We start from the raw sequence: 27,442 nt of genomic DNA on the forward strand, positions 1-27,442 counted from the left end.
ACACCCTTTGAAAGATAAACATCTCCTTAATCTAACCACGTTTTACGATTTCAAAAAGGTTTTACGGCGAAAGCATAAATTTAGAGTATGTTAGGACAGTACATTTACAAGAGTTGTGTGTAATGTTTTGTCAATTTAAAGACAGGGTCACCAAAACCATAAAACCAGCTAAAATGATGCACTAACCTTTTACAATCTCCATCAGATGACACTCCTAGGACATTATGTTAGACAATGCATGCATTTTTAGTTCTATCAAGTTCATATTTATATCCAAAAACAGCGTTTTACTATGGCATTGATGTTGAGGAAATCGTTTCCCTCCAATAACCGGCAGTCAAGTCAACACCACAAATTAAATAATTAAAATTAGAAAACATTGGTAAAATATTATATTGTCATTTAAAGAATTATAGATTTACATCTCTTGAACGCAATCAACTTGCCAGATTTAAAAATAACCTTACTGGGAAATCACACTTTGCAATCATCTGAGCATCTGCGCCCAGAAAAATACGCGTTGCGATACAGACTAGACGTCATGTTGGGGAGATCTAAAATCGAAAATACTATGTAAATAATCCATTACCTTTGATTCTCTTCATCAGATGTCACTTCCAGGTATCACAGGTCCATAACGAATGTAGTTTTGTTCAAAAAAGCTCATCATTTATGTCCAAAAATCTCCGTCTTGTTAGCACATGATCTAAGCCAGCCGGACTTCTCGTCATGAACGAGGGGAAAAAATATATTTACGTTCGTTCAAACATGTCAAACGTTGTATAGCATAAATCATTAGGGCCTTTTTTAACCAGAACATGAATAATATTCAAGGTGGACGAATGCATACTCTTTTATAACGTATTGGAACGAGGGTACCCAACATGAACTCCGCGCCAGGTGTCTAATGGGCCATCATCGTTCCATGGCTCTTGTTCGGTCAGATCTCCCTCCAGAAGACTCAAAACACTTTGTAAAGGCTGGTGACATCTAGTGGAAGCAATAGCTGTAGCTGAGCTGGTTAAACTGTAGTAGGGTCCACATAGATACTAGTCATGCTGGTGCAGTCTATAGCTGAGCTGGTTAAACTGTAGTAGGGTCCACATAGATACTAGTCATGCTGGTGTAGTCTATAGCTGAGCTGGTTAAACTGTAGTAGGGTCCACATAGATACTAGTCATGCTGGTGTAGTCTATAGCTGAGCTGGTTAAACTGTAGTAGGGTCCACATAGATACTAGTCATTCTGGTGTAGTCTATAGCTGAGCTGGTTAAACTGTAGTAGGGTCCACATAGATACTAGTCATGCAGGTGTAGTCTATAGCTGATCTGGTTAAACTGTAGTAGGGTCCACATAGATACTAGTCATGCTGGTGTAGTCTATAGCTGAGCTGGTTAAACTGTAGTAGGGTCCACATAGATACTAGTCATGCTGGTGGTGATGGTCCCCAGATGTGATGATTAATTCTTCTCTGTTTTATGTACAATGATTTAACTGATTTGATCTTCAGATGTTCTGAATTAAAATAAACATTCAATATATTCATATTTATTATAGTACAATGTTTTAATCTTGTACGTTTCCATGAATCGTGATGTATGGTGTGGATGTATATTGGTTGTCATTCAGAACCATTGATATGTTTTCTCAATTGGTCAAGTTTTCCGTAGTGGCATTAAACACATAGTAACTAAACTATATGGACTGGTTTCCTGGACATGGAACAGATAGTAACTAAACTATGTGGACTGGTTTCCTGGACATGGAACAGATAGTAACTAAACTATATGGACTGGTTTCCTGGACATGGAACAGATAGTAACTAAACTATATGGACTGGTTTCCTGGACATGGAACAGATAGTAACTAAACTATATGGACTGGTTTCCTGGACATGGAACAGATAGTAACTAAACTATATGGACTGGTTTCCTGGACATGGAACAGATTAAGTGTGAAAAAACAATGTTCAATGTAGATGTCCAGGAAACCGTCCCTAAATGTGTCATCTTTCATCCTCCCATACTGCTCAGTCCAGCAACATTAAACCTGTCCAGCAGGTGGTGCTATTGACCAAACAATAAAACCAGCAGATGTCTTGACTTGCCACTCAGTATATCAGTAATGTTCAGAATAGTACTTTAATGTCATTGGAGATTGATGGTCTTTTTAATCCACTATCCGGAGTCAGGAACAGATGAAGTTAGGTCTGCTACTGTTCAGTGATTAAATATGATATATGGTGATGGGAAATAAAAAATACAACACTAAACTTCATCTAGTAATAGTTTTCCTTTGTATTTATTCCAAGGTGTGTCTTTAACTTGTAAATGGATTGTGTGGAGGTGAGCTAGTGGTGTGGGTGAATATTCCAGTTGTGTTTAGGCATCTTCATGTCTGACATCCCCCAGTTCTGTTCAGACCCATTGAACTGGGTCACATTCTAAATGGTGACTTGTATTGATAGTCCATACTGGACCTAACTGTGGTTAACCAGACTGGAGGGGTTCTGATCACATATTCCCTCATCTCCACAACTTTACCTGATGTTCTCTGTCTGTCTGTCTGTCTGTCTGTCTGTCTGTGTGCATTGAAAGCAGACAAACTCAATATAGTTTAATTCCTGTAGTTATCAGAACACATGGGGTGTGTAACAATTATCTCCTTTCTCTCTAAGTGTGAACTTGTCCACTTCCCTTCATGTATTCAAAGGAAATGACTGGTATATAAACTCCCTCTACCCCATGCCAACACCAATCCAATGATTTTACATTTGTGAGGAGTAGAGAAGGAAAGCTACACTTCAGGAGGAAGGAGAGATTATTGGGACGCCCCCATGGAGAGATGATAGAGGGATGTGAAAGAGGAGAGAGGTAATGGTTGTACTCTGCCATTGGGGGGATGATAGAGGGATGTGAAAGAGGAGAGAGGTAATGGTTGTACTCTCCAATGGAGATGATAGAGGGATGTGAAAGAGGAGAGAGGTAATGGTTGTACTCCCCATGGAGAGATGATAGAGGGATGTGAAAGAGGAGAGAGGTAATGGTTGTACTCCACCATGGAGAGATGATAGAGGGATGTGAAAGAGGAGAGAGGTAATGGTTGTACTCTGCCATTGGGGGGGATGATAGAGGGATGTGAAAGAGGAGAGAGGTAATGGTTGTACTCTCCAATGGAGATGATAGAGGGATGTGAAAGAGGAGAGAGGTAATGGTTGTACTCCCCCATGGAGAGATGATAGAGGGATGTGAAAGAGGAGAGAGGTAATGGTTGTACTCCACCATGGAGAGATGATAGAGGGATGTGAAAGAGGAGAGAGGTAATGGTTGTACTCCCCCATGGAGAGATGATAGAGGGATGTGAAAGAGGAGAGAGGTAATGGTTGTACGCCACCATGGAGAGATGATAGAGGGATGTGAAAGAGGAGAGAGGTAATGGTTGTACTCTGCCATGGGGGGATGATAGAGGGATGTGAAAGAGGAGAGAGGTAATGGTTGTACTCCCAATGGAGATGATAGAGGGATGTGAAAGAGGAGAGAGGTAATGGTTGTAATCCCCCATGGAGAGATGATAGAGGGATGTGAAAGAGGAGAGAGGTAATGGTTGTACTCCCCCATGGAGAGATGATAGTTACATTCAAGGAATTATTATTGTATTAAAGTAAATCTCCCTCACTCCTATAAAAGTCATTGACGTGTTGGATGAGATAGGACCCTGCCTTCACCTGGGGATATTTGTTGGACCCATCACAACAGGTGATGAGGGCCTCAACGTCCATCTGCACAAAGAAAGCCAGGGACTGCAGTGTGCTCGAGTCTCCAGCAGGGGGCAGTAAAACCCTATGGACCTGAAAGGGAAAGTGAGGAGTAAAAATCAAAGGTGAATTTACATTGATGTTTCCACAGAGACCTGAGTCATATTCACTAGGCACCAAACTGAAGAAAATCACCTGAAACAGGGAGGTACTAACTGAGCAAGAAATTATTTTGATGTTTGTACTTTTAGGACTTTTCTATTGATTCCATTTCAATAATCTCAATCAACCACTGCTTATTAAGTATTCAACATTATTTTAAATAGTAATTGAAAGCAGGTCTGTTTCCACATGCAATAAGCCTGTAACGTCTTGTACCATCTCAGGTAAAGGTGTTTCAAATGGAAGGGCAAGTCTCAGCACTGAGAGGAAACCATCACAGGTCCACCTCTGCATCAGGTCAGCTACGTTGATCAGTACTGTCCCAGGGATGCTGGGTGCAGAGATGAACTCCCCTGACCTGGTACCACCTATGGAGTTGTCATTTTAATATCAGTTTAACCCCATTACTGCTATAACACACATCAACCATGTTAATAGAATGAAATGGATCCAGGTTCCATTTATTCTACAATAGATTTCATCACAGGTCATTTGGTAAGTTTGTTAATATCTCCAAAGTGGTCTGAAATCAAGATGACTGCAGGTCTCAAAAACAAATTGAATTGTTTACCTGCAGGACACCCACTTGGTTCTGCAGGACCGAAGGATTCAGTGGTGTCTTGTTTACCTGCAGGGCACCCTCTTGGTTCAAGAAGACCAAGAGTCAACCCCAGTGACAAACCGAACTTACTCGATCAGGTCACATCTGACTAAAATAAACATCTGTCCAGGAGGAACTAGACTATAGCTGTTCTAAGTCGATTATCTTCCTGAGCAGAGTACAGACATTCATTTATTTTATTCTTATTTAACTAGGCAAGTCAGTTAAGAACAAATTCTTATTTACAATGACAGTCTAGGAACAGTGGGTTAACTGTCTTGTTCGGAGCAGAACGACAGATTTTCATCTTGTCAGCTCGGGGATTCGATCGAGCAACCTTTTAGGTTACTGACCCAAGGCTCTAACCACTAGGCTACCTGCCACATCTACACTCTAACCACTAGGCTACCTGCCACATCTACACTCTAACCACTAGGCTACCTGCCACCCCTCAGGGGAATTGATCCACATCTGTGGCTGATACCTGACAGATAGAAAACAACTCATTCTAAAACTTTCAGATATTATGAACATTTGGCACATCATAATTTTAAACTTCTAAAATACATAGAATACATACATAGATACAATACATTGAGGGAAAAAAGTATTTGATCCCCTGCTGATTTTGTACGTTTGCCCACTGACAAAGAATTTATCGGTCTATAATTTTAATGGTAGGTTTATTTGAACAGTGAGAGACAGAATAACAACAAAAAATCCTGAAAAACGCATGTAAAAAATCTTATGAATTGATTTGCATTTTAATGAGGGAAATAAGTATTTGACCCCTCTGCAAAACATGACTTAATACTTGGTGGCAAAACCCTTGTTGGCAATCACAGAGGTCAGACATTTCTTGTAGTTGGCCACCAGGTTTGCACACATCTCAGGAGGGATTTGTCCCACTCCTCTATGCAGATCTTCTCCAAGTCATTAACCTCTCTCGGGTATGTGGGATTGTCCCACCTAGTCAACAGCCAGTGGAATCGAGTGGCGCGAAATACAAAAACCTTAAAAATGCTATAACTTCAATTTCTCAAACATATGACTATTTTACACCATTTTAAAGACAAGACTCTCGTCAATCTAACCACATTGTCCGATTTCAAAAAGGCTTTACAGCGAAAGCAAAACATTAGATTATGTCAGGAGAGTACCCAGCCAGAAATAATCACACAGTCATTTTTCAAGCTAAAATATATGTCACAAAAACCAAAACCACAGCTAAATGCAGCACTAACCTTTGATGATCTTCATCAGATGACACGCCTAGGACATTATGTTATACAATACATGCATGTTTTGTTCAATCAAGTTCATATTTATATCAAAAAACAGCTTTTTACATTAGCATGTGACGTTCAGAACTAGCAAACACACCGAAAACTCTTGATAATCGTTTACAAAATACACAACAATTATTTAAAGAATTATAGATATAGATCTCCTTTATGCAATCGTGTGTCAGATTTTAAAATAGCTTTTCGGCAAAAGCACATTTTGCAATATTCTGAGTAGATAGCTCGGCCATCAAGGCTAGCTAAACAGACACTCGCCAACGTCGAGACTCAGTAAACTCAGAATTACTAGTAGAAAAATTGGATTGCCTTTGCTGTTCTTCATCAGAATGCACTCCCAGGACTTCTACTTCAACCACAAATGTTGTTTTGGTTCAAAATAATCCAAAGTTATGTTCAAATATCCTCCGTTTTGTTCGTGCGTTCAGGTCCCTATCCGAAGGGTGATGCGCGGACACATGTCGTGACAAACAAATTCTAAATATTCCATTACCGTACTTAGAAGCATGTCAAACGCTGTTTAAAATAAATTTTTATGCTATTTTTCTCGTAAAATAGCGATAATATTCCAAACGGGCAACGTTGTTTTCGTTCAAAGGCTGAAAGAGAAACATGGCCACTTCTCGGGGCCGCGCATCTCCTGTCTCTGAGCCACCAGCCTGACCACTCACAAACAGCGCCCCTGTACCTAGCCCAGAAACAGCAGAGATCTCATTCCACTTTCTGTCGCCTTCAGAGAGCCCATGGGAGCCTTAGAAATTGTCACGTTACAGCAGAGATCCTGTATTTTCGACAGAGATGCCACAGAAGCACAAGCAATGTTCAGAGAGGGCACTTCCTGTATGGAATCTTCTCAGGTTTTGGCCTGCCATATGAGTTCTGTTATACTCACAGACACCATTCAAACAGTTTTATAAACTTTAGATTGTTTTCTATCAAATGCATATTCTCGTTTCTGGAAAAGAGTAGTAACCAGTTTAAATCGGGTACGTTTTTTATCCGGCCGTGAAAATACTGCCCTTTACCCTAGAGAGGTTAAGGTTTCGAGGCTGACATTTGGCAACTCGAACCTTCAGCTCCCTCCACAGATTCTCTATGGGATTAAGGTCTGGAGACTGGCTAGGCCACTCCAGGACCTTAAAAACTTCTTACGACGGATTGACTTTGACAATAGCCAGTAAAAAATCAAGGCTTTACAGCCTTGATTTAAAAAAAAGGCTTTACAGTGAAAGCAAAACATTAGACTATGTTAGGACAGTACATATACAAAAATAACCACAGCCATTTTCCAAGCAAGGAGATGTGTCACAAAAAACAGAAAACTAGCTAAAACTATGCACTAAACTTTGACGATCTTCATCAGATGACACTCCTAGGACATCATGTTACACAATACATGCATTTTTTGTTCGATCAAGTTGATATTTATATCCAAAAACAGCCTTTTACATAGGCGCATGATGTTCAGATAATATTTTCCCTCCAATACTGTTGGTGAACCAGCACAACAATTTACAAAAATACTCATCATAAACGTTGATAAAATATTAAACTGTTATTCAAAGAATTATAGAGTAAACATCTCCTTTATGCAACCGCTGTGACAGATATCAAAAAGCTTCACGGGGAAAGCACACTTTGCAATAATCTGAGTACGGCGCTCAGAAAAATACACTAGGCAATACAGTTACCCGCCATTTTGGAGTCATCTAAAATCATAAATAGCATTAGAAATATTCACTTACCTTTGATGATATTCATCAGAAGGCACTTCCAGGAATCCCAGGTCCACAATAAATGTTTTTTTGTTCGATAAAGTCCATCATTTATGTCCAAATACCTCCTTGTTGTTTGCGCTGTTCAGTAAGCTACTCCAAATGTGGGAAGCACGTGGAAAATTTCACGAAAAAAGTTAAAAAAAAGTTTTATTTACGTTCGTTCAAACATGTCAAACGTTGTAAAGCATCAATCTTTAGGGCCTTTTTAACGTACAACTTTTTTGAAAAACATTTTGGAACACAGCTACCTCCTCATGTGAATGCGCGCCAATGAACTCATGTCATTTTCTGGGTCACCAACTTCCCCACCTTCTTGTTCGCTCTCTGTTCACTGCAAAAGCCTGAAACAAGGTTCTAAAGACTGTTGACATCTAGTGGAAGCCTTAGGAAGTGCTAAATGAAACCTAAGTCACTGTGTGTTAGATAGGCAATGACTTGGAAAGATTCCACACATCAGATTTCCACTGCCTGGTTGGATTTTTCTCAGGTTTGTGCCTGCCATATGAGTTCTGTTATACTCACAGACATCATTCAAACAGTTTTAGAAACTTCAGAGTGTTTTCTATCCAAACCTACTAATAATATGCATATCCTAGCTTCTAGGTTTGAGTAGGAGGCAGTTTAATATGGGCACATATTTCATACGGAAGTGAAAATACTGCCCCCTACATGAAATAAGTTAATGTGCTTCTTCTTGAGCTACTCCTTTGTTGCCTTGGCCGTGTGTTTTGGGTCATTGTCATGCTGGAATACCCATCCACGACCCATTTTCAATGCCCTGGCTGAGGGAAGGAGGTTCTCACCCAATATTTGACGGTACATGGCATGCATCGTCCCTTTGGTGCAATGAAGTTGTCCTGTCCCCTTAGCAGAAAAACACCCCCAAAGCATAATGTTTCCACCTCCATGTTTGACGGTGGGGATGGTGTTCTTGGGGTCATAGGCAGCATTCCTCCTCCTCCAAACAGGGCGAGTTGAGTTGATACCAAAGAACTCCATTTTGGTCTCATCTGACCACAACACTTTCACCCAGTTGTGCTCTGAATCATTCAGATGTTCATTGGCAAACTTCAGACGGGCATGTATATGTGCTTTCTTGAGCAGGGGGACCTTGCAGGCACTGCAGGATTTCAGTCCTTCACGGCGTAGTGTGTTACCAATTGTTTTCTTGGTGACTATGGTCCCAGCTGCCTTGAGATCATTGACAAGATCCTCCTGTGTAGTTCTGGGCTGATTCCTCACCGTTCTCATGATCATTGCAACTCCACGAGGTGAGATCTTGCATGGAGCCCCAGGCCGAGGGAGATTGACAGTTCTTTTGTGTTTCTTCCATTTGCGAGTAATCTCAACAACTGTTGTCACCTTCTCACCAAGCTGCTTGGCGATGGTCTTGTAGCCCATTCCAGCCTTGTGTAGGTCTACAATCTTGTCCCTGACATCCTTGGAGAGCTCTTTGATCTTGGCCATGGTGGAGAGTTTGGAATCTGATTGATTGATTGCTTCTGTGGACAGGTGTCTTTTTTACAGGTAACAAGTTGAGATTAGGAGCACTCCCTTTAAGAGTGTGCTCCTAATCTCATCTCGTTACCTGTATAAAAGACACCTGGGAGCCAGAAATCTTTCTGATTAAATAGGGGGTCCAATACTTTGTTCGCTCATTAAAATGCAAATCAATTTATAACATTTTTGACATGCGTTTTTCTGGATTTTTTTCTGGTTATTCTGTCTCTCACTGTTGAAATAAACCTACCATTAAAATTATAGACTGATCATTTCTTTGTCAGTGGGCAAACGTACAAAATCAGCAGGGGATCAAATACTTTTTTGCTCACTGTATAACACTTGTATGTTTTATGAATTTTTATTATGAGTATTTCTGTTTTTGAATTTGGCGCTCTGCAATTTCACAGGATGTTGGCCAGGTGTGCCTCTAGCGAAACGCCTTTCCCAAACAGGTTTAACTTGGGGATTTCCTTAACGACAAGCGTGAGGTTACAAATATAGGGGGGAGCAATGATGTCAGCAGCTAGGTGTAGGAAGCAGGGGTCTAGTTCATCAGGGCCAGGGGATTTTTTTCTATCAATTTCTTTCAGGGCTTTACTCACTTCTGAAACAGAGAAGGATGAGAAGGAGAACCTGGTGAAGAGGTGCACAGGGGTGTCAGGGATGAGAAGGAGAACCTGGTGAAGGAGTGCACAGGGGTGTCAGGGATGAGAAGGAGAACCTGGTGAAGGAGTACACAGGGGTGTCAGGGATGAGAAGGAGAACCTGGTGAAGGAGTGCACAGGGGTGTCAGGTAAATTCATAGGGGGATAATTTAGACCTTTTGACCTTTTCACATAAACTGCCTGCGTCTAAAATTCTGATTCAAGGCTTTCAGAATGGAGGTTCTCTCAATTACTACCTGTGTGTCGAAAAACAATAGTTTGGGAAGCTGTGATTCTTCTTTTCACTCCAAACCTTTCACTACTTGTCAAAATGTGGAGGAATTATTTAAAAGATCTGAAGTAGATTTCAGGTAGTGGTCTGCTTTCACTTTTCGGATCATAGCCACACCCATATTTCGAAGACGTTTAAAAGCCATCCAATCATCCGCCGAACCAGAACCCTCTTGCTTTAGCCCACATAGCATTTAGTTCCCTTATGATTTTAGTACGTTCCTCAGTAAACCAAGGGTTCTCTCTGCCCTTAATCCTGAATTTATTTAAAGGGGCCTATTGCATACATCCTGGAATGCACTGTGGAAGTAAGAAAAGGCTAATTCAACATCAGTAATTCATTCCATTCTATTCCATTCAATGCTAGATACATCATGTAAAAAACCTGGAATATCAAACAGCTTCTGGTTTCGTTTCGTAATGACACGTGGAGAATGCTAAGGAATTTGACCATCTCTCACACAGGCAATAGTACAGTGACCACTTATGTCATTTGCAAAAACACCAGAAGCATTAAAACGATGAGGAGTATTGGTTAAGATCAAATCAATCAAAGAGGATTTCAGAGGATCCTTTATATTCAACCCCGTTACACTGTTGACAATCTGAGTGAGATTATAGTTATTGCATAGAATTTAGAGTTGATCAGAGTTAGATGTTAACCAATCCTGATTCAGATCACCCATCAGGACAAACTCAGAGGTGACATGCTGTGATAACAATCTGAAAATACAATCCAGAGAGCCAACAGTAGCAGATGGTCTATAACAACAAGATACAACAATATTTAAACAGGAGCCAAGGTTTAGGTTCAAACACAGATATTCAAATTGCTGAGGTTTAGTAGAAGTCAGAATGACCGCTGAGAATTTGTGTTTTACGTATACAGCAACACCACCACCCTTGGATTTACCATCTGCAATAAAAACATTCTAACCACTTATGCCAATATTTTTGTCTGTAATAGATTTTTTGAGCCAGGTTTCAGAAAGCATAAATACATCAGGGTCTGCAGTTTTTATCCATATATCCACAAAATCAAGCTTCGGCAGAAGACTTCTTACATCCATATGCAGAAACTTCAGGCCACTTTGCCTACTTAATTGGGCAGGGGGAAGAATGTCAGGACCTGGGTCAGATTGCAGACAAAAGAAGCAGCAAGATAATGGCCAGTCTAGATCGGGGGTTACAACATGTGGATTTGCAGACAGCACTTGAAGGACAATCCATAGTCACCAGAGTCTTTAACACTACATATTACAGGAGATGTGTAAAGTCCAGAGACATGGATATGTACCAAGAAAACAGTCCTGACATGTAAGAGCAAGAGTGCCATTTCTCTCAAATTGTTTGAGAGAAATGTGCATAGATCTCACGTGCATTTACGGAGCAAGCGTGTGGTTTCTCCCAAAACTCGATGGAGAAATAGTAATATATTTCCTCATTCACAGAGCAAGCGTGTGGTTTCTCCGAAAACACCTACTCATTCAAAGGTTTTCCAAACTTTTGACTAGTACTTTATGTTAAAGATTGTCCACCCCAATAGCAAAGGTTCATACCTCTAAATACCATCTTATTAGATGGAGCCACTTCCCCCATTAGTTTGGGATTCAGACCTGCAGTCATCTTGATTTCAGACCACTTTGGAGATATTAACAAACTTAGCAAGTGACCTGTGATGAAATCTATTGTAGAATAAATGGAACCTGGATCCATTTCATTCTATTATCATGGTTGATGTGTGTTATAGCAGTAATGGGGTTAAACTGATATTAAAATGACAACTCCATAGGTGGTACCAGGTCAGGGGAGTTCATCTCTGCTCCCAGCATCCCTGGGACAGTACTGATCAACATAGCTGACCTGATGCAGAGGTGGACCAGTGATGTTTTCCTCTCAGTGGTGAGACTTGCCCTTCCATTTGAAACACCTTTACCTGAGATGGTACAAGACGTTACAGGCTTATTGCATGTGGAAACAGACCTGCGTTCAATTACTATTTAAAATAATGTTGAATACTTAATAAGCAGTGGTTGATTGAGTTGGTTGGAATGGAACCAATAGAAACATCTTAAAAGTACAAACAAACCCCTCCCACCTGGAGGACTAAAGGATTCGTTAGAGAAAAATATTTAGCAACAGAAAACGAAAACATTTATTTTCTTAAGTTCAGTTAGTCCCTCCCTGTTTGAGTTGATTTTCTTCAGTTTGGTGCCTAGTGAATATGACTCAGATCTCTGTGGAAACATCAATGTAAATTCACCTTTGATTTTTACTCCTCACTTTCCCTTTCAGGTCCATAGGGTTTTACTGCCCCCTGCTGGAGACTGGAGCACACTGCAGTCCCTGGCTTTCTTTGTGCAGCTGAAGGATGAGGTCCTCATCACCTGTTGTGATGGGTCCAACAAATATCCCCAGGTGAAGGCAGGGTCCTATCTCATCCATCATTCCTTGAATGTAATTAGTTTGTGTATTGTAATTATGTTATTGAAACAGAATAAGTCATTAATGAGAGAATAAATAAGTCCAGTCCAACCATTACCTCTCTCCTCTTTCACATCCCTCTATCATCTCTCCATGGGGGAGTACAACCATTACCTCTCTCCTCTTTCACATCCCTCTATCATCTCTCCATGGGGGAGTACAACCATTACCTCTCTCCTCTTTCACATCCCTCTATCATCTCTCCATGGGGGAGTACAACCATTACCTCTCTCCTCTTTCACATCCCTCTATCATCTCTCCATGGGGGAGTACAACCATTACCTCTCTCCTCTTTCACATCCCTCTATCATCTCTCCATGCGGGAGTACAACCATTACCTCTCTCCTCTTTCACATCCCTCTATCATCTCTCCATGGGGACGTCCCAATAATCTCTCCTTCCTCCTGAAGTGTAGCTTTCCTTCACTACTCCTCACAAATGTAAAAGCATTGGATTGGTGTTGACATGGGGTAGAGGGAGTTTACATATACCAGTCATTTCCTTTAAATCCATGAAGGGAAGTGGACAAGTTCACACTTAGAAAGGAGATAATTGGGACACACCCCATGTGTGCTGATAACTACAGGAATGAAACCATATTGAGTTTGTCTGCTTTCTACCACACACACACACACACACACACACACACACACACACACACACACACACACACACACACACACACACACACACACACACACACACACACACACACACACACACACACACACACAGAGAGAGAACATCAGGTAAAGTTGTGGAGATGAGGGAATATTTGATCAGAACCCCTCCAGTCTGGTTAACCACAGTTAGGTCCAGTATGGACTATCAATACAAGTCACCATTTAGAATGTGACCCAGTTCAATGGGTCTGAACAGAACTGGGGGATGTCAGACATGAAGATGCCTAAACACAACTGGAATATTCACCCACACCACTAGCTCACCTCCACACAATCCATTTACAAGTTAAAGACACACCTTGGAATAAATAACAAAGGAAAACTATTACTAGATGAAGTTTAGTGTTGTATTTTTTATTTCCCATCACCATAAATCATATTTAATCACTGAACAGTAGCAGACCTAACTTCATCTGTTCCTGACTCTGGATAGTGGATTAAAAAGACCATCAATCTCCAATGATATTAAAGTACTATTCTGAACATTACTGATATACTGAGTGGCAAGTCAAGATATCTGCTGGTTTTATTGTTTGGTCAATAGCACCACCTGCTGGACAGGTTTAATGTTGCTGGACTGAGCAGTATGGGAGGATGAAAGATGACACATTTAGGGCCGCTTTCCTGGACATCTACATTGAACATGCTTTTTAGTCCAGGACTAGGATTCATCTGTGTCTGGGAAACCAGACCATATACTTTAGTAGAAAGTAAGTGATTCCAGCTTGTAGTGGGCTGACTAGTCCTGAATTGTCCTTTTGTTCCTGGACCATTTTCCATGCAGCTCCAGGTGACAGAGAACACATCAATTAGGGCCGAGCCTACAAGCTGATCAATGATACTGAGGAGAATTACATAGAGACAGAGAACCAACTGAGAAAACATATCAATGGTTCTGAATGACAACCAATACACATCAACACCATACATCATGATACATGGAAATGTACAAGATTAAAACATTGCACTTAAATAAGTATTAATACATTGAATGTTTATTTTAATTCAGAACATCTCAAGATCGAATCAGTTAAATCATTGTAGATAAAACAGAGAAGAATGAATCATCACATCTGGGGACCATCACCACCAGCATGACTAGTATCTATGTGGACCCTACTACAGTTTAACCAGCTCAGCTATAGACTACACCAGCATGACTAGTATCTATGTGGACCCTACTACAGTTTAACCAGCTCAGCTATAGACTACACCAGCATGACTAGTATCTATGTGGACCCTACTACAGTTTAACCAGCTCAGCTATAGACTACACCAGCATGACTAGTATCTATGTGGACCCTACTACAGTTTAACCAGCTCAGCTATAGACTACACCAGCATGACTAGTATCTATGTGGACCCTACTACAGTTTAACCAGCTCAGCTATAGACTACACCAGCATGACTAGTATCTATGTGGACCCTACTACAGTTTAACCAGCTCAGCTATAGACTACACCAGCATGACTAGTATCTATGTGGACCCTACTACAGTTTAACCAGCTCAGCTATAGACTACACCAGCATGACTAGTATCTATGTGGACCCTACTACAGTTTAACCAGCTCAGCTATAGACTACACCAGCATGACTAGTATCTATGTGGACCCTGCTACAGTTTAACCAGCTCAGCTATAGACTACACCAGCATGACTAGTATCTATGTGGACCCTACTACAGTTTAACCAGCTCAGCTATAGACTACACCAGCATGACTAGTATCTATGTGGACCCTACTACAGTTTAACCAGCTCAGCTATAGACTACACCAGCATGACTAGTATCTATGTGGACCCTACTACAGTTTAACCAGCTCAGCTATAGACTACACCAGCATGACTAGTATCTATGTGGACCCTACTACAGTTTAACCAGCTCAGCTATAGACTACACCAGCATGACTAGTATCTATGTGGACCCTACTACAGTTTAACCAGCTCAGCTATAGACTACACCAGCATGACTAGTATCTATGTGGACCCTACTACAGTTTAACCAGCTCAGCTATAGAATACACCAGCTTGACTAGTATCTATGTGGACCCTACTACAGTTTAACCAGCTCAGCTATAGACTACACCAGCATGACTAGTATCTATGTGGACCCTACTACAGTTTAACCAGCTCAGCTATAGACTACACCAGCATGACTAGTATCTATGTGGACCCTACTACAGTTTAACCAGCTCAGCTATAGACTACACCAGCATGACTAGTGTCTATGTGGACCCTACTACAGTTTAACCAGCTCAGCTATAGACTACACCAGCATGACTAGTGTCTATGTGGACCCTACTACAGTTTTACCAGCTTAGCAGTACCAGTAAGACTAAACCCAGGATAGAGAGTCTGAGTGAATGTGGTCTGGACTCTGTGGAGGAGGGTCATTGTGTCAGAGACACTGTAGAAGGACAGAGTACCTGCCTTGTGATCCAGGTACACTCCTACTCTGGAGGACTGAGGGCCTGATACTTTAGTCTCAACATTATTGTGTCTGAACCAATAACCACCACTACAGCATAGTAAACTCCAGGACTTGTTATTGTGTCCAAATCCACCATCTGACCCTGTTCTGCTGATGTCTTTATATGAGACTGCTGTATCAACATCACCTCTCAACTCCACCTCCCAGTAACAGCATCCAGACAGACCCTCTCTACACAGAACCTGACAGTAGTTGGTAAATCTGTCTGGATGGTCAGGATATGGTTGGGCTTTGCGTGTAGTGGTCACCTTTCTGTTCCTTTTAGACAGAGAGAGGCGTGTGTGTGCTGTGTTTGGGTCCAGTGTGAGCTGACAGGAATCTGGGAGAAGAGAAGAGCAGAGACCAATGAGGGGAGTCAGAACAATAAGTTAAGTCAGATACTGTATCTACCCTGTCTTTGATTAGAGCACAGCAGAGATCAAATCAGAGAAATATGAGGAGTCAGAGAGATACCCGGTCTTTGATTAGATCTACTATTGCTATATATTTCTAGAGGGATTGTTAGGAGTGTCAGTAAAAATAGACTGTTAGTTACTTCACAATAAAGAGACTCACATTGTAAAAACTGTTCTCTGGTCTTGGGCTCTGGAGGCAGTACGACATCCACTATATTCACTACAGACACACAAACACATTGACAGAGAGTGGGAATGTTATCATCATACCATATTCCACATGTATATGACTAGTAGGGAACTTTCAATGGTCTAAAGTTGATGTTCTTATTGTTTTCAACACACCTGTACTGGAGATCTTGGTCCATTCTCCTTTAAGGAAGTCTTCTAGTTTCTCTTTCAGTTCAGACACAGTCTTACTCACATCTCCAAAGTACTGAAGAGGACGGACAACGATGCTGGGTAAGTCTGAAGATACACTGATACTGGAGAGTGACTGATAACTCTGAGAGAGAGAGAGAGAGAGAGAGAGAGAGGGACAGAGATACAGAGAGAGGGACAAATAGAGAGAGGGACAAATAGAGAGAGGGACAAAGAGAGAAAGGCACAAAGAGGGACAAATAGAGAGAGGGACAAAGAGAGACAAAGAGGGACACAGAGAGCGAGGGACAGAGAACGAGGGACAGAGAACAAGGGACAGAGAGTGAGGGACAGAGAGCGAGGGACAGAGAGCGAGAGGTACAGAGAGAGAGAGAGTGAGGGATAGAGCGAGCGAGAGCGAGGCAGTGACAGAAAGAGAGAGAGGGGGACAGAGAGAGAGGGGGAGAGAGGGACAGAGATAAAAACAGACAGAGAGAGAGAGAGAGTGAGGGACGGACATAGAGAGAGAAGGACGGACAGAGAGAGAGAGAGAGAGAGAGAGATAGAGAGAGAGAGAGAGAGAGGGACGGACAGAGAGAGAGAGAGAGAGAGAGAGAGAGAGAGAGAGATAGAGAGAGAGAGAGAGAGGGACAGAGAGAGAGAGAGAGAGAGAGAGAGGAGGGACAGAGAGAGAGAGAGAGAGAGAGGGACGGACAGAGAGAGAGAGAAGGACGGACAGAGAGAGAGGGGGACGGACAGAGAGAGAGAGGGACGGACAGAGAGAGAGAGAGAGAGAGAGAGAGAGAGAGAGAGAGAGAGAGAGAGAGAGAGAGAGAGAGAGAGAGGGGCGGACAGAGAGAAAGGGACGGACAGAGAGAGAGTTGGACGGATAGAGAGAGAGAGGGACGGACAGAGAGAGAGCGGGACGGACAGAGAGAGAGAGAGAGAGAAGGACGGACAGAGAGAGGGAGAGGGACGGACTTAGAGAGGGAGAGGGACGGACAGAGAGAGGGAGAGGGACGGACAGAGAGAGGGAGAGGGACGGACAGAGAGAGGGAGAGGGACGGACAGAGAGAGGGAGAGGGACGGACAGAGAGAGGGAGAGGGACGGACAGAGAGAGAGAGAGAGGGACGGACAGAGAGACAGAGAGAGAGAGAGGGATGGACAGAGAGAGAGAGAGAGAGAGAGAGAGAGAGAGAGACGGACAGAGAGAGAGAGGGTCGGACAGAGAGAGAGCGAGAGAGAGGGACGGACAGAGAGAGAGGGACGGACAGAGAGAGACAGGGATGGACAGAGAGAGACAGGGACGGACAGAGAGAGACAGGGACAGACAGAGAGAGAGAGGGACGGACAGAGAGAGAGAGGGACGGACAGAGAGAGGGATGAACAGAGAGAGAGACGGACAGAGAGAGAGATGGACAGAGAGAGAGATGGACAGAGAGAGAGAGGGACGGACAGAGAGAGGGAGAGGGACGGACAGAGAGAGGGAGAGGGACGGACAGAGAGAGGGAGAGGGACGGACAGAGAGAGGGAGAGGGACGGACAGAGAGAGGGAGAGGGACGGACAGAGAGAGAGGGAGGGACGGACAGAGAGAGAGGGAGGGACGGACGGACAGAGAGAGAGAGAGGGACGGACAGAGAGAGAGAGAGGGACGGACAAAGAGAGAGAGAGGGACGGACAGAGAGAGAGCGAGAGAGAGGGACGGACAGAGAGAGAGGGACGGACAGAAAGAGACAGGGACGGACAGAGAGAGACAGGGACAGACAGAGAGAGACAGGGACAGACAGAGAGAGAGAGGGACGGACAGAGAGAGAGAGGGACGGACAGAGAGAGAGAGGGACGGACAGAGAGAGAGAGGGACGGACAGGGAGAGAGACAGACAGAGAGAGAGACGGACAGAGAGAGAGAGAGAGAAGGACGGACAGAGAGAGGGAGAGGGACGGACAGAGAGAGGGAGAGGGACGGACAGAGAGAGGGAGAGGGACGGACAGAGAGAGAGGGAGAGAGAGAGGGACGGACAGAGAGAGAGAGAAGGACGGACAGAGAGAGAGGGGGACGGACAGAGAGAGAGAGGGACGGACAGAGAGAGAGAGAGAGAGAGAGAGAGAGAGAGAGAGAGAGAGAGAGAGAGAGAGGGGGCGGACAGAGAGAAAGGGACGGACAGAGAGAGAGTTGGACGGATAGAGAGAGAGAGGGACGGACAGAGAGAGAGCGGGACGGACAGAGAGAGAGAGAGAGAGAAGGACGGACAGAGAGAGGGAGAGGGACGGACTTAGAGAGGGAGAGGGACGGACAGAGAGAGGGAGAGGGACGGACAGAGAGAGGGAGAGGGACGGACAGAGAGAGGGAGAGGGACGGACAGAGAGAGGGAGAGGGACGGACAGAGAGAGGGAGAGGGACGGACAGAGAGAGAGAGAGAGGGACGGACAGAGAGACAGAGAGAGAGAGAGGGATGGACAGAGAGAGAGAGAGAGAGAGAGAGAGAGAGAGAGAGACGGACAGAGAGAGAGAGGGTCGGACAGAGAGAGAGCGAGAGAGAGGGACGGACAGAGAGAGAGGGACGGACAGAGAGAGACAGGGATGGACAGAGAGAGACAGGGACGGACAGAGAGAGACAGGGACAGACAGAGAGAGAGAGGGACGGACAGAGAGAGAGAGGGACGGACAGAGAGAGGGATGAACAGAGAGAGAGACGGACAGAGAGAGAGATGGACAGAGAGAGAGATGGACAGAGAGAGAGAGGGACGGACAGAGAGAGGGAGAGGGACGGACAGAGAGAGGGAGAGGGACGGACAGAGAGAGGGAGAGGGACGGACAGAGAGAGGGAGAGGGACGGACAGAGAGAGGGAGAGGGACGGACAGAGAGAGAGGGAGGGACGGACAGAGAGAGAGGGAGGGACGGACGGACAGAGAGAGAGAGAGGGACGGACAGAGAGAGAGAGAGGGACGGACAAAGAGAGAGAGAGGGACGGACAGAGAGAGAGCGAGAGAGAGGGACGGACAGAGAGAGAGGGACGGACAGAAAGAGACAGGGACGGACAGAGAGAGACAGGGACAGACAGAGAGAGACAGGGACAGACAGAGAGAGAGAGGGACGGACAGAGAGAGAGAGGGACGGACAGAGAGAGAGAGGGACGGACAGGGAGAGAGACAGACAGAGAGAGAGACGGACAGAGAGAGAGAGAGAGAAGGACGGACAGAGAGAGGGAGAGGGACGGACAGAGAGAGGGAGAGGGACGGACAGAGAGAGGGAGAGGGACGGACAGAGAGAGAGGGAGGGACGGACGGACAGAGAGAGAGAGAGAGAGGGACGGACAGAGAGAGAGAGAGGGACGGACAAAGAGAGAGAGAGGGATGGACAGAGAGAGAGAGAAGGACGGACAGAGAGAGAGAGGGACGGACGACAGAAAGAGAGAGAGAGAGAGAGAGAGAGAGAGAGAGAGAGGGACGGACAGACAGATAGAGAGAGAGAGAGATGGACGGACAGGGAGAGGGAGAGGGACGGACAGAGAGAGGGAGAGGGATGGACAGAGACGTAGAGAGGGACGGACAGAGAGACAGACAGGACAACTTTATGATTGAGATGAATAGTTTCACATTAACCTGTCTGGGCTAGTCGGACGTCATCGTCGAACTCTATTCAACAGCCAGTCGTAGCGTGTGTCACGAAATACAAATACCTCAAAAAATCAATAATTTCAATTTCTCAAACATATGACTATTTTACACCATTTGAAAGACAAGACACTCGTTAATCTAACCACATTGTCCGATTTCAAAAAGGCTTTACAGCGAAAGCAAAACATTAGATTATGTCAGGAGAGTACGCAGCCAGAAATAATCACACAGCCATTTTCAAAGCAACCATATATGTCACAACAAAAAAAAACACAGCTAAATGCAGCACCTACCTTTGCAGCACCAACCATAATGAACCCTAGGACATTATGTTATACCATACATGTATGTTTTGTTCAATCAAGTTCATATTTTTATCAAAAACAAGCTTTTTACATTGGCAGTAGTAGTCTCGTGAACGCGCATCTCCAGTCTCACTGTCCCCAGGCTGACCACTCACAAACTCTGCTGCTGTTCTTTGCCCAGAGACAGCAGACACCCCATTCCACTTTCTGGCGGCTTTAGAGAGCCAATGGAAGCCTTAGAAAATGTCACGTTACAGCACAGATGCTGTATTTTCGATAGAGATGCAACAGAACGACAACAAATTGTCAGACAGGGCACTTCCTGTATGGAATCTTCTCAGGTTTTGGCCTGCCATATGAGTTCTGTTTTACTCACAGACACCATTCAAACAGTTTTAGAAACTTTAGAGTGTTTTCTGTCCAAATCTACTAATTATATGCATATTCTAGTTTCTGGGCAGGAGTAGTAACCAGATTATATCGGGTACGTTTTTTATCCGGCCGTGAAAATACTGCCCCCTATCCCAGACAGGATAATTCTTAGTTTATCAGACAGTCACCAACACCTTGTTCTGGTCTTACCTGTTTCTCATTCCTCTCTGCTGCAGCTGACACTGTATCATGGCCTTTATGTTCATCCATTGTACACAGCATACAGATACACTGCTGATCGGTACGACAGTAAACCTCCAGCAGTTTGTTATGATGAGAGCAGATCTTCTCCTGTAGTTGTGCGGTGGCTTTGACCAGCTTGTGCTTCTTCAAAGCAAGAGATTCATAGTGAGATGGTAGGTGAGTCTCACAGTAAGAGGCCAGACATGCCAGACAGGACATGAGGGCTTTCTGCTTTTCTGGGCAGGAGCAGTAACCATATTAAATCGGGTACGTTTTTTATCCGGCCGTGAAAATACTGCCCCCTAGCCCAGACAGGTTAAGTTAATTTCATAACACATGTAACAAGGCAGTGTAGTTACCTGGAGGAAATGGATGTGATCCTCTGTGTGTGAGAGCTGCTCCAGCTCAGTGCTTCTCTTCCTCAGCTCAGCTATCTCCTGCTTCAGTTGCTCCAGGAGTCCTTCAGCTTGACTCACTTGAGCCTTCTCTTGGGCTAAAATCAGCTCCTTCACCTCAGAGCGCCTTCTCTCAATGGAGCGGATCAGCTCAGTAAAGATCTGATCACTGTCCTCCACTGCTGCCAGTGCAGAGCGCTGTTAAGAGAGAGAGAGAGAGAGAGAGAGAGAGAGAGACAAAGAGAGAGACAGAGAGACAGAGAGAGAGACAGAGAGAGAGACAGAGAGAGAGACAGAGAGAGAAACAGAGACAGAGACAGAGAGAGACAGAGAGACAGAGAGAGAGACAGAGAGACAGAGAGAGAGACAGAGAGAGAGACAGAGAGAGAGACAGAGAGAGACAGAGAGACAGAGAGACAGAGAGAGAGACAGAGAGAGAGACAGAGAGAGAGACAGAGAGAGACAGAGAGACAGTAGGTAGTGACCATTTTAGAAAATCATGGGACATATAGTCTTTGGTTGCATGCTATTTTATGTTAATCATATTGCTGCTTGTAGCCTATAACTGATGCTTCGTGGTCTTATGCTGCCATCTATTGGAAATATTTACCAATTAAAAGTTATTAATTCACTTAAAGACATTGGTGAGGCAGCTGAGAAATAAAGTGTATTTAATTAGAGAGATCAGTCTCAAACCTGCCCCACCTATCCCACGCCAATTGCTGGACTTTCACATGGAGGTTACTATGTCACCCAGTTCAAACCACATTTAACATATAAAACAAATGAGTCTTGTTTATCAAGTGTTCTGCCTTGCAATAATAAATATAATAAAATAACTAATAAAAAGCAAATGCTTACATAGGTTTTATTTAAAAAATAACAAATGTTATTTAGTAGTAAAATGGTATTTACTAACATAATATTATTACTAAAATAGTTGTAGGCTACCCTACCCTAGAATTAGGGTTCAGGCTAAAATAGGTTATACGTAGGGTTAGAGTTTCTGTACAGCACTTTGTGACATCTGCTGATGTAAAAAGGGCTTCATAAATACATTTGATTGATTGTTAGGTTCAGGGTATTTAAAGAGAAAAAACTGTATGGGTTTATATCTCTCTTGCTCCTCCCTGTGGTCTTCTGTGGGTACTACATACCTCATTCACCACACTTGATAGGCTCATAATCTGAGGTAGCAACTGCATTAGAGCTACAAATCAATGAGCTCCACCTATCCATTTGGTTTACAACTCAGTGAAACATGACCTAAAATAAGACCTGTTTTTTCAATGCAACTAATAGGAGTTGGCAGGGTGAAACATGACCTAAAATAAGACCTGTTTTTTCAATACAACTAATAGGAGCTGGCAGGGTGAAACATGACCTATAATAAGACCTGTTTTTACAATACAACTAATAGGAGCTGGCAGGGTGAAACATGACCTAAAATAAGCCCCACTTTTTCACGTTTACTTCAAAACTACGGCAAACAGCTGGGACATATGGTAATATTATATAACTGGGCTCCTTGGCGGATGCAATGAACTAGTTTTATCAGTAAATGTGATTAAAAATGTAGTGTCCAGCCTAGTCCTAGCACCCGCTGCTGGCTGGTCGCGCTTATCTGCCTTAAACAAACCCTGTGTACCACCCCTCCCTGTTTAATTTAGTTAAGAAACAAACACTACGCAAAGAGACACCCAGCCGAGAGCCACAACCCCCCAACCCTGTCCAACCTCAATGACCCTACACTTCAATCTTTCCCTCTCTTCAACCTCCTTACAACAATATAACAACACATGCTCCACCGTTTCATTGACAATACCCTCCAGACACAAACCATTCACATGCTGCCAACCAGATGTAAGGACCAGTTCAATATACAATGTCCTAAACACAATCAAGTAAACACCACCTGTTCCTTCCTAATTTGACCTTTGAACCTTGGTCCACCGACCTTTAGAGGACATATAAATGCCGCCCCTTGTGCTCAGAGTCCCATCTCTTCTGCCACACATCTATCAAAATGTCTCTGATCTTACATTTGTCCTCACCTCTACCCAGTGGAACATTAAAACCTGTTGGGGCTAGGGGGCAGTATTTTCACGTCCGGATAAAAAAAGTATGTGATTTAAACTGGTTACTACTCTTACCCAGAAACGAGAATATGCATATAATTAGTAGATTTGGATAGAAAACACTCTAAAGTTTCTAAAACTGTTTGAATGGTGTCTGTGAGTATAACAGAACTTATATGGCAGGCCAAAACCCTGTCTGACAATTTGTTGTCGTTCTAGGGCATCTCTATCAAAAATACAGCATCTCTGCTCTAACGTGATATTTTCTAAGGCTTCCAATGGCTCTCAGAAGGCGCCAGAAAGTGGAATGAGAGCTCTGCAGTCTCTGGGCGAATAAACAGCAGGAGTTTTTGTGAGCGGTCAGGCAGGGAACAATGACACTGGAGCGCACGTGCACGAGAGGACTCCATGTTTTTCTTTCTCTCTTTGAACGAATACAACGTCGCCCGGTTGGAATATTATCTATAATTCTAAGTATATGTATATTCTAGTTACTGGGCAGGAGTAGTAACCAGATTAAATCGGGTAAGTTTTTCATCCGGCCGTGCAAATACTGCCCCCTATCCCCAACAGGTTATTATCTACTTCACTTGCTTTGGCATAGTAAAGATATGTTTCCCATGCCAATAAAGATCTTTGAATTGAATTTAGAGAGAGAGAGCTCCATGTTAATGTATAGGGGACATGAGTCAGTCATGGTTACTCATGGTTATGTGATGAGGTAGCCCAGCCTGCGACTTCTAAATCAGTGTCGGCCCAATAAGGAATGTTCTCTTGGTGTAATGGTCAAGATGTTGGTTTATCCCATGGTAGACCTGGGTTCATATCCCGTTGGTTACATTAAGCAGTCAATTCTCTGAAAGGAGTCCAGACAGCCTGTTCCCAACAGTGAGGTCAGTGGGATTGGATAGGGGCCCCTCTCTCCCTCTCTCTGAATGGAGGAGAGAAGTGAAATGGTGTGTCTCCTCTGGTCAACAATACTCACCTTGAGAGACTTCACAGCCTGTTGGAGCTCCTTCAGCTCCTTCTCTCTCTCCTGGAATCTCTGCTGGACCTTCTGCTGACTCATCTCCAGCTGCCTCTGTGGAGAATCACTCTTCAATGAGATATCAAGCTTTATTAGTCCAGTAGATCAATAGTATAGTAATGTGACATAGGGCCCATAGAAGATAGGGATCAAAATATTGAGGAAGTGTCTGTCTGAAATTATATCATTATGTTGTCATGTGAATGATTATAGTTTTAGCAGAACACAAATCAGGGAGTTGATTTGGTGTTTGATAACGAATGATAATGATGTTTGATAACTAACGATAATGGTGTTTGACTTGATTGAATTCTAGCTAGAAATATACTTATTCATGTTACCAAACTATAACGTATTGATGACTTTACATGTTGTAACGCCCTGGCCATAGAGAGGGGTTTTTGTTCTTTATTTTGGTTAGGCCAGGCGTTACATTGGGTGGGCGTTCTATGTTCCTTTTTCTATGTTTTTGTATTTCTTTGTTTTGGGCCATGTGTGGCTCCCAATCAGGCACAGCTGAAGCTCGTTGTTGCTGATTGGGAGTCACACATAAGGAGCATGTTTTTCCTTTGGGTTTTGGTGGGTAATTGTTTCTGTTAGTGTTTGCACCTGACAGGACTGTTTTGGCTGTCATTTTTCTTGTTTTTTGTATAGTGTTCACGTTGTTCTATTAAAATTCTAATGATGAACACATCCTCTGCTGCACCTTGGTCTTCTTCCGACGACAGCCCTTACACATGTATAAGGAATGTATATGTTGGGGTCAATGAAGGGTGGATAGGAACTTGGTGTATGGAAAGTTACTGAGAGAGACAAGGGGAAGTGCTGAAATATTCTGTTCAAACATGTTATTGTTGAATATCAATGTTCCTAAAGAGGGAGACAAAGGGCAACTAGTCTCTGATAAGGTAGGCCAGCTGCAGAACTAGGGAGGAGCCAGGAATTCAACAGTCTAGTTAGACTCTGATAAGGCAGGCCAGCTGCAAAACTAGAGAGGAGCTAGGAATTCAACAGTCTAGTTAGTCTCTGATAAGGCAGGACAGCTGCAGAACTAGAGAGGAGCCAGGAATTCAACAGTCTAGTTAGTCTCTGATAAGGCAGGCCAGCTGCAGAACTAGAGAGGAGCTAGGAATTCCACAGTCTAGTTAGTCTCTGATAAGGCAGGCCAGCTGCAGAACTAGGGAGGAGCCAGGAATTCGGCTCGAGTTCAAGTCAACAGATGAAGTGAGAAGAAATCTCTGGGAGGGGGGGCCAGAGAGGCCCACCCCAACGACCCTCCTACTACAGTCCTATCTCACACACATACAATTCCACACCCACCAAGGTTCTAGCATCAGGCAGGGCCATGACTACACCAGTGAAAGGAACCAATTCAGTTCCTGCCTAGCAACAGAGATGTATTGGCTGTCTAGATGTGTAACAGTTGACACCGCCTAGTATGAGGTTATAAATATATGTTCTTGTGTAATCATACATTGTCTTTGAGCTGTATGACCCAGTGGGTGAATAAACTTGGTTTGAGTTTTAACTCTGTCTGTTCAGAACCTAACAGAATTTTGAAAATGGTGATACATTTGGAGAATCTGGGTTAACATATCTATATACTCAAGGTTTGTGTTCATATTTGTGGATCCATTTCATTTGAATGGTCTCATATTCAAACAGCCTCAGTTGATACTGTATCTTTAACTCTTTGTTTATCAGACAGTCACCAACAAGTTGTTCTGGTCTTACCTGTTTCTCAGTCCTCTCTGCTGCAGCTGACACTGTATCATGGCCTTTATGTTCATCCATCACACACTGATAACAGATACACTGCTGATCGGTACGACAGTAAACCTCCAGCAGTTTGTCATGATGAGAGCAGATCTTCTCCTGTAGTTGTGCGGTGGCTTTGACCAGCTTGTGCTTCTTCAAAGCAGGAGATTCATAGTGAGATAGGAGGTGAGTCTCACAGTAAGAGGCCAGACATGGCAGACAGGACATGAGGGCTTTCCGCTTTCTGGTCCCAGTGCAGACATCACACGCCACATCTCCAGGTCCAGCACAGCACAGAGCAGGAGGGGGAGCAGCCTGGAGTCCTGTCTTCCTCAGTTTCTCCACCATCTCAGCCAACATGTTATTTTTCCTCAGATTAGGCCTTGGAGTGAAGGTCTCTCTGCACTGAGGACAGCTATAGACCCCTTTCAGAACATCCTTATCCCAGCAGTCCTCAATACAGCTCCTACAGTAACTGTGTCCACAGGGGATGGTGACCGGTTCCTTCAGTAGATCCAGACAGACAGAACAACAGAACTGGTCCTGGTCCAGCAGAACTCCCTGCTGAGCCATTTGGATGGTTGTTCACTCTCACACAGACAGACGACACAGAGACTCAGATCAGTTTAGTTTCCACAGAAGAGAGTCTGTGGGAGGGGGGAGGGATTTCCTTGTTCTGCCAGATGGCTGGGGTTAGAGGGAGGGAGGGGTTAGAGGGAAGGAGGGGTTAGAGGGAGGGAACAAGGGAAGGAGGGGTGCAGGGAGGGAGAGAGAGAGATCTGCATACAACGTCTAGAGGGGAGACAAATATTTTAGTTCCTAGTTTAGGACCCTTAATATGGAATACATCTAACAAAATGTGAGTTGTTAGCATATATAAAGGTTAACAGTTTCTATGAAGTACATATTATAAATATTTTAATGACCTTTATAATGCCTTATAATACACTTATGTGTTCTAACATTACAGTGTGGTTATTACTGTTAGGCCTAGGATCAGGGTTAGAGGTACTACATTCAGCAGTAACCATAGACATATCTAGGACTAAAAAGAGAAGATGTTTTACAATCAGAGTTCTTTGTATCTCTTCTTAGTCATACAGATCCCCCCCCCCCCCACATCTTATAGGTGGACGGGGTTATGAACATATCCTATACATTATTTCTGAAACCCGATGAAATGAAACTGTCTTACCTCTCAG

General features: G+C 43.6%; 1 protein-coding gene and 1 long non-coding RNA gene across 2 annotated transcripts; one reads left to right on the forward strand and one right to left on the reverse strand.

Annotated features, from left to right (window-relative positions):
* Positions 1-11,770: 11,770 nt before the first annotated feature.
* LOC123731781 (uncharacterized) lies at positions 11,771-12,571 on the forward strand. Its single transcript, XR_006762835.1, has 2 exons — positions 11,771-11,935; positions 12,329-12,571. It is a non-coding gene; the product is annotated as an uncharacterized lncRNA (long non-coding RNA).
* A 2,674-nt stretch (positions 12,572-15,245) lies between these two features.
* LOC123731779 (tripartite motif-containing protein 16) lies at positions 15,246-26,813 on the reverse strand. Its single transcript, XM_045711181.1, has 6 exons — positions 26,217-26,813; positions 24,441-24,536; positions 21,342-21,575; positions 16,428-16,587; positions 16,243-16,302; positions 15,246-16,006 (listed from the first exon to the last, which is right to left on the reverse strand). The coding sequence occupies exons 1-6, from the start codon at positions 26,811-26,813 to the stop codon at positions 15,498-15,500; spliced, it is 1,656 nt and encodes a 551-aa protein (XP_045567137.1). The 3' UTR covers positions 15,246-15,497.
* Positions 26,814-27,442: the final 629 nt, after the last annotated feature.

Source organism: Salmo salar, unplaced genomic scaffold (assembly GCF_905237065.1).
Source record: "Salmo salar unplaced genomic scaffold, Ssal_v3.1, whole genome shotgun sequence".
Taxonomy (NCBI): domain Eukaryota; kingdom Metazoa; phylum Chordata; class Actinopteri; order Salmoniformes; family Salmonidae; genus Salmo; species Salmo salar.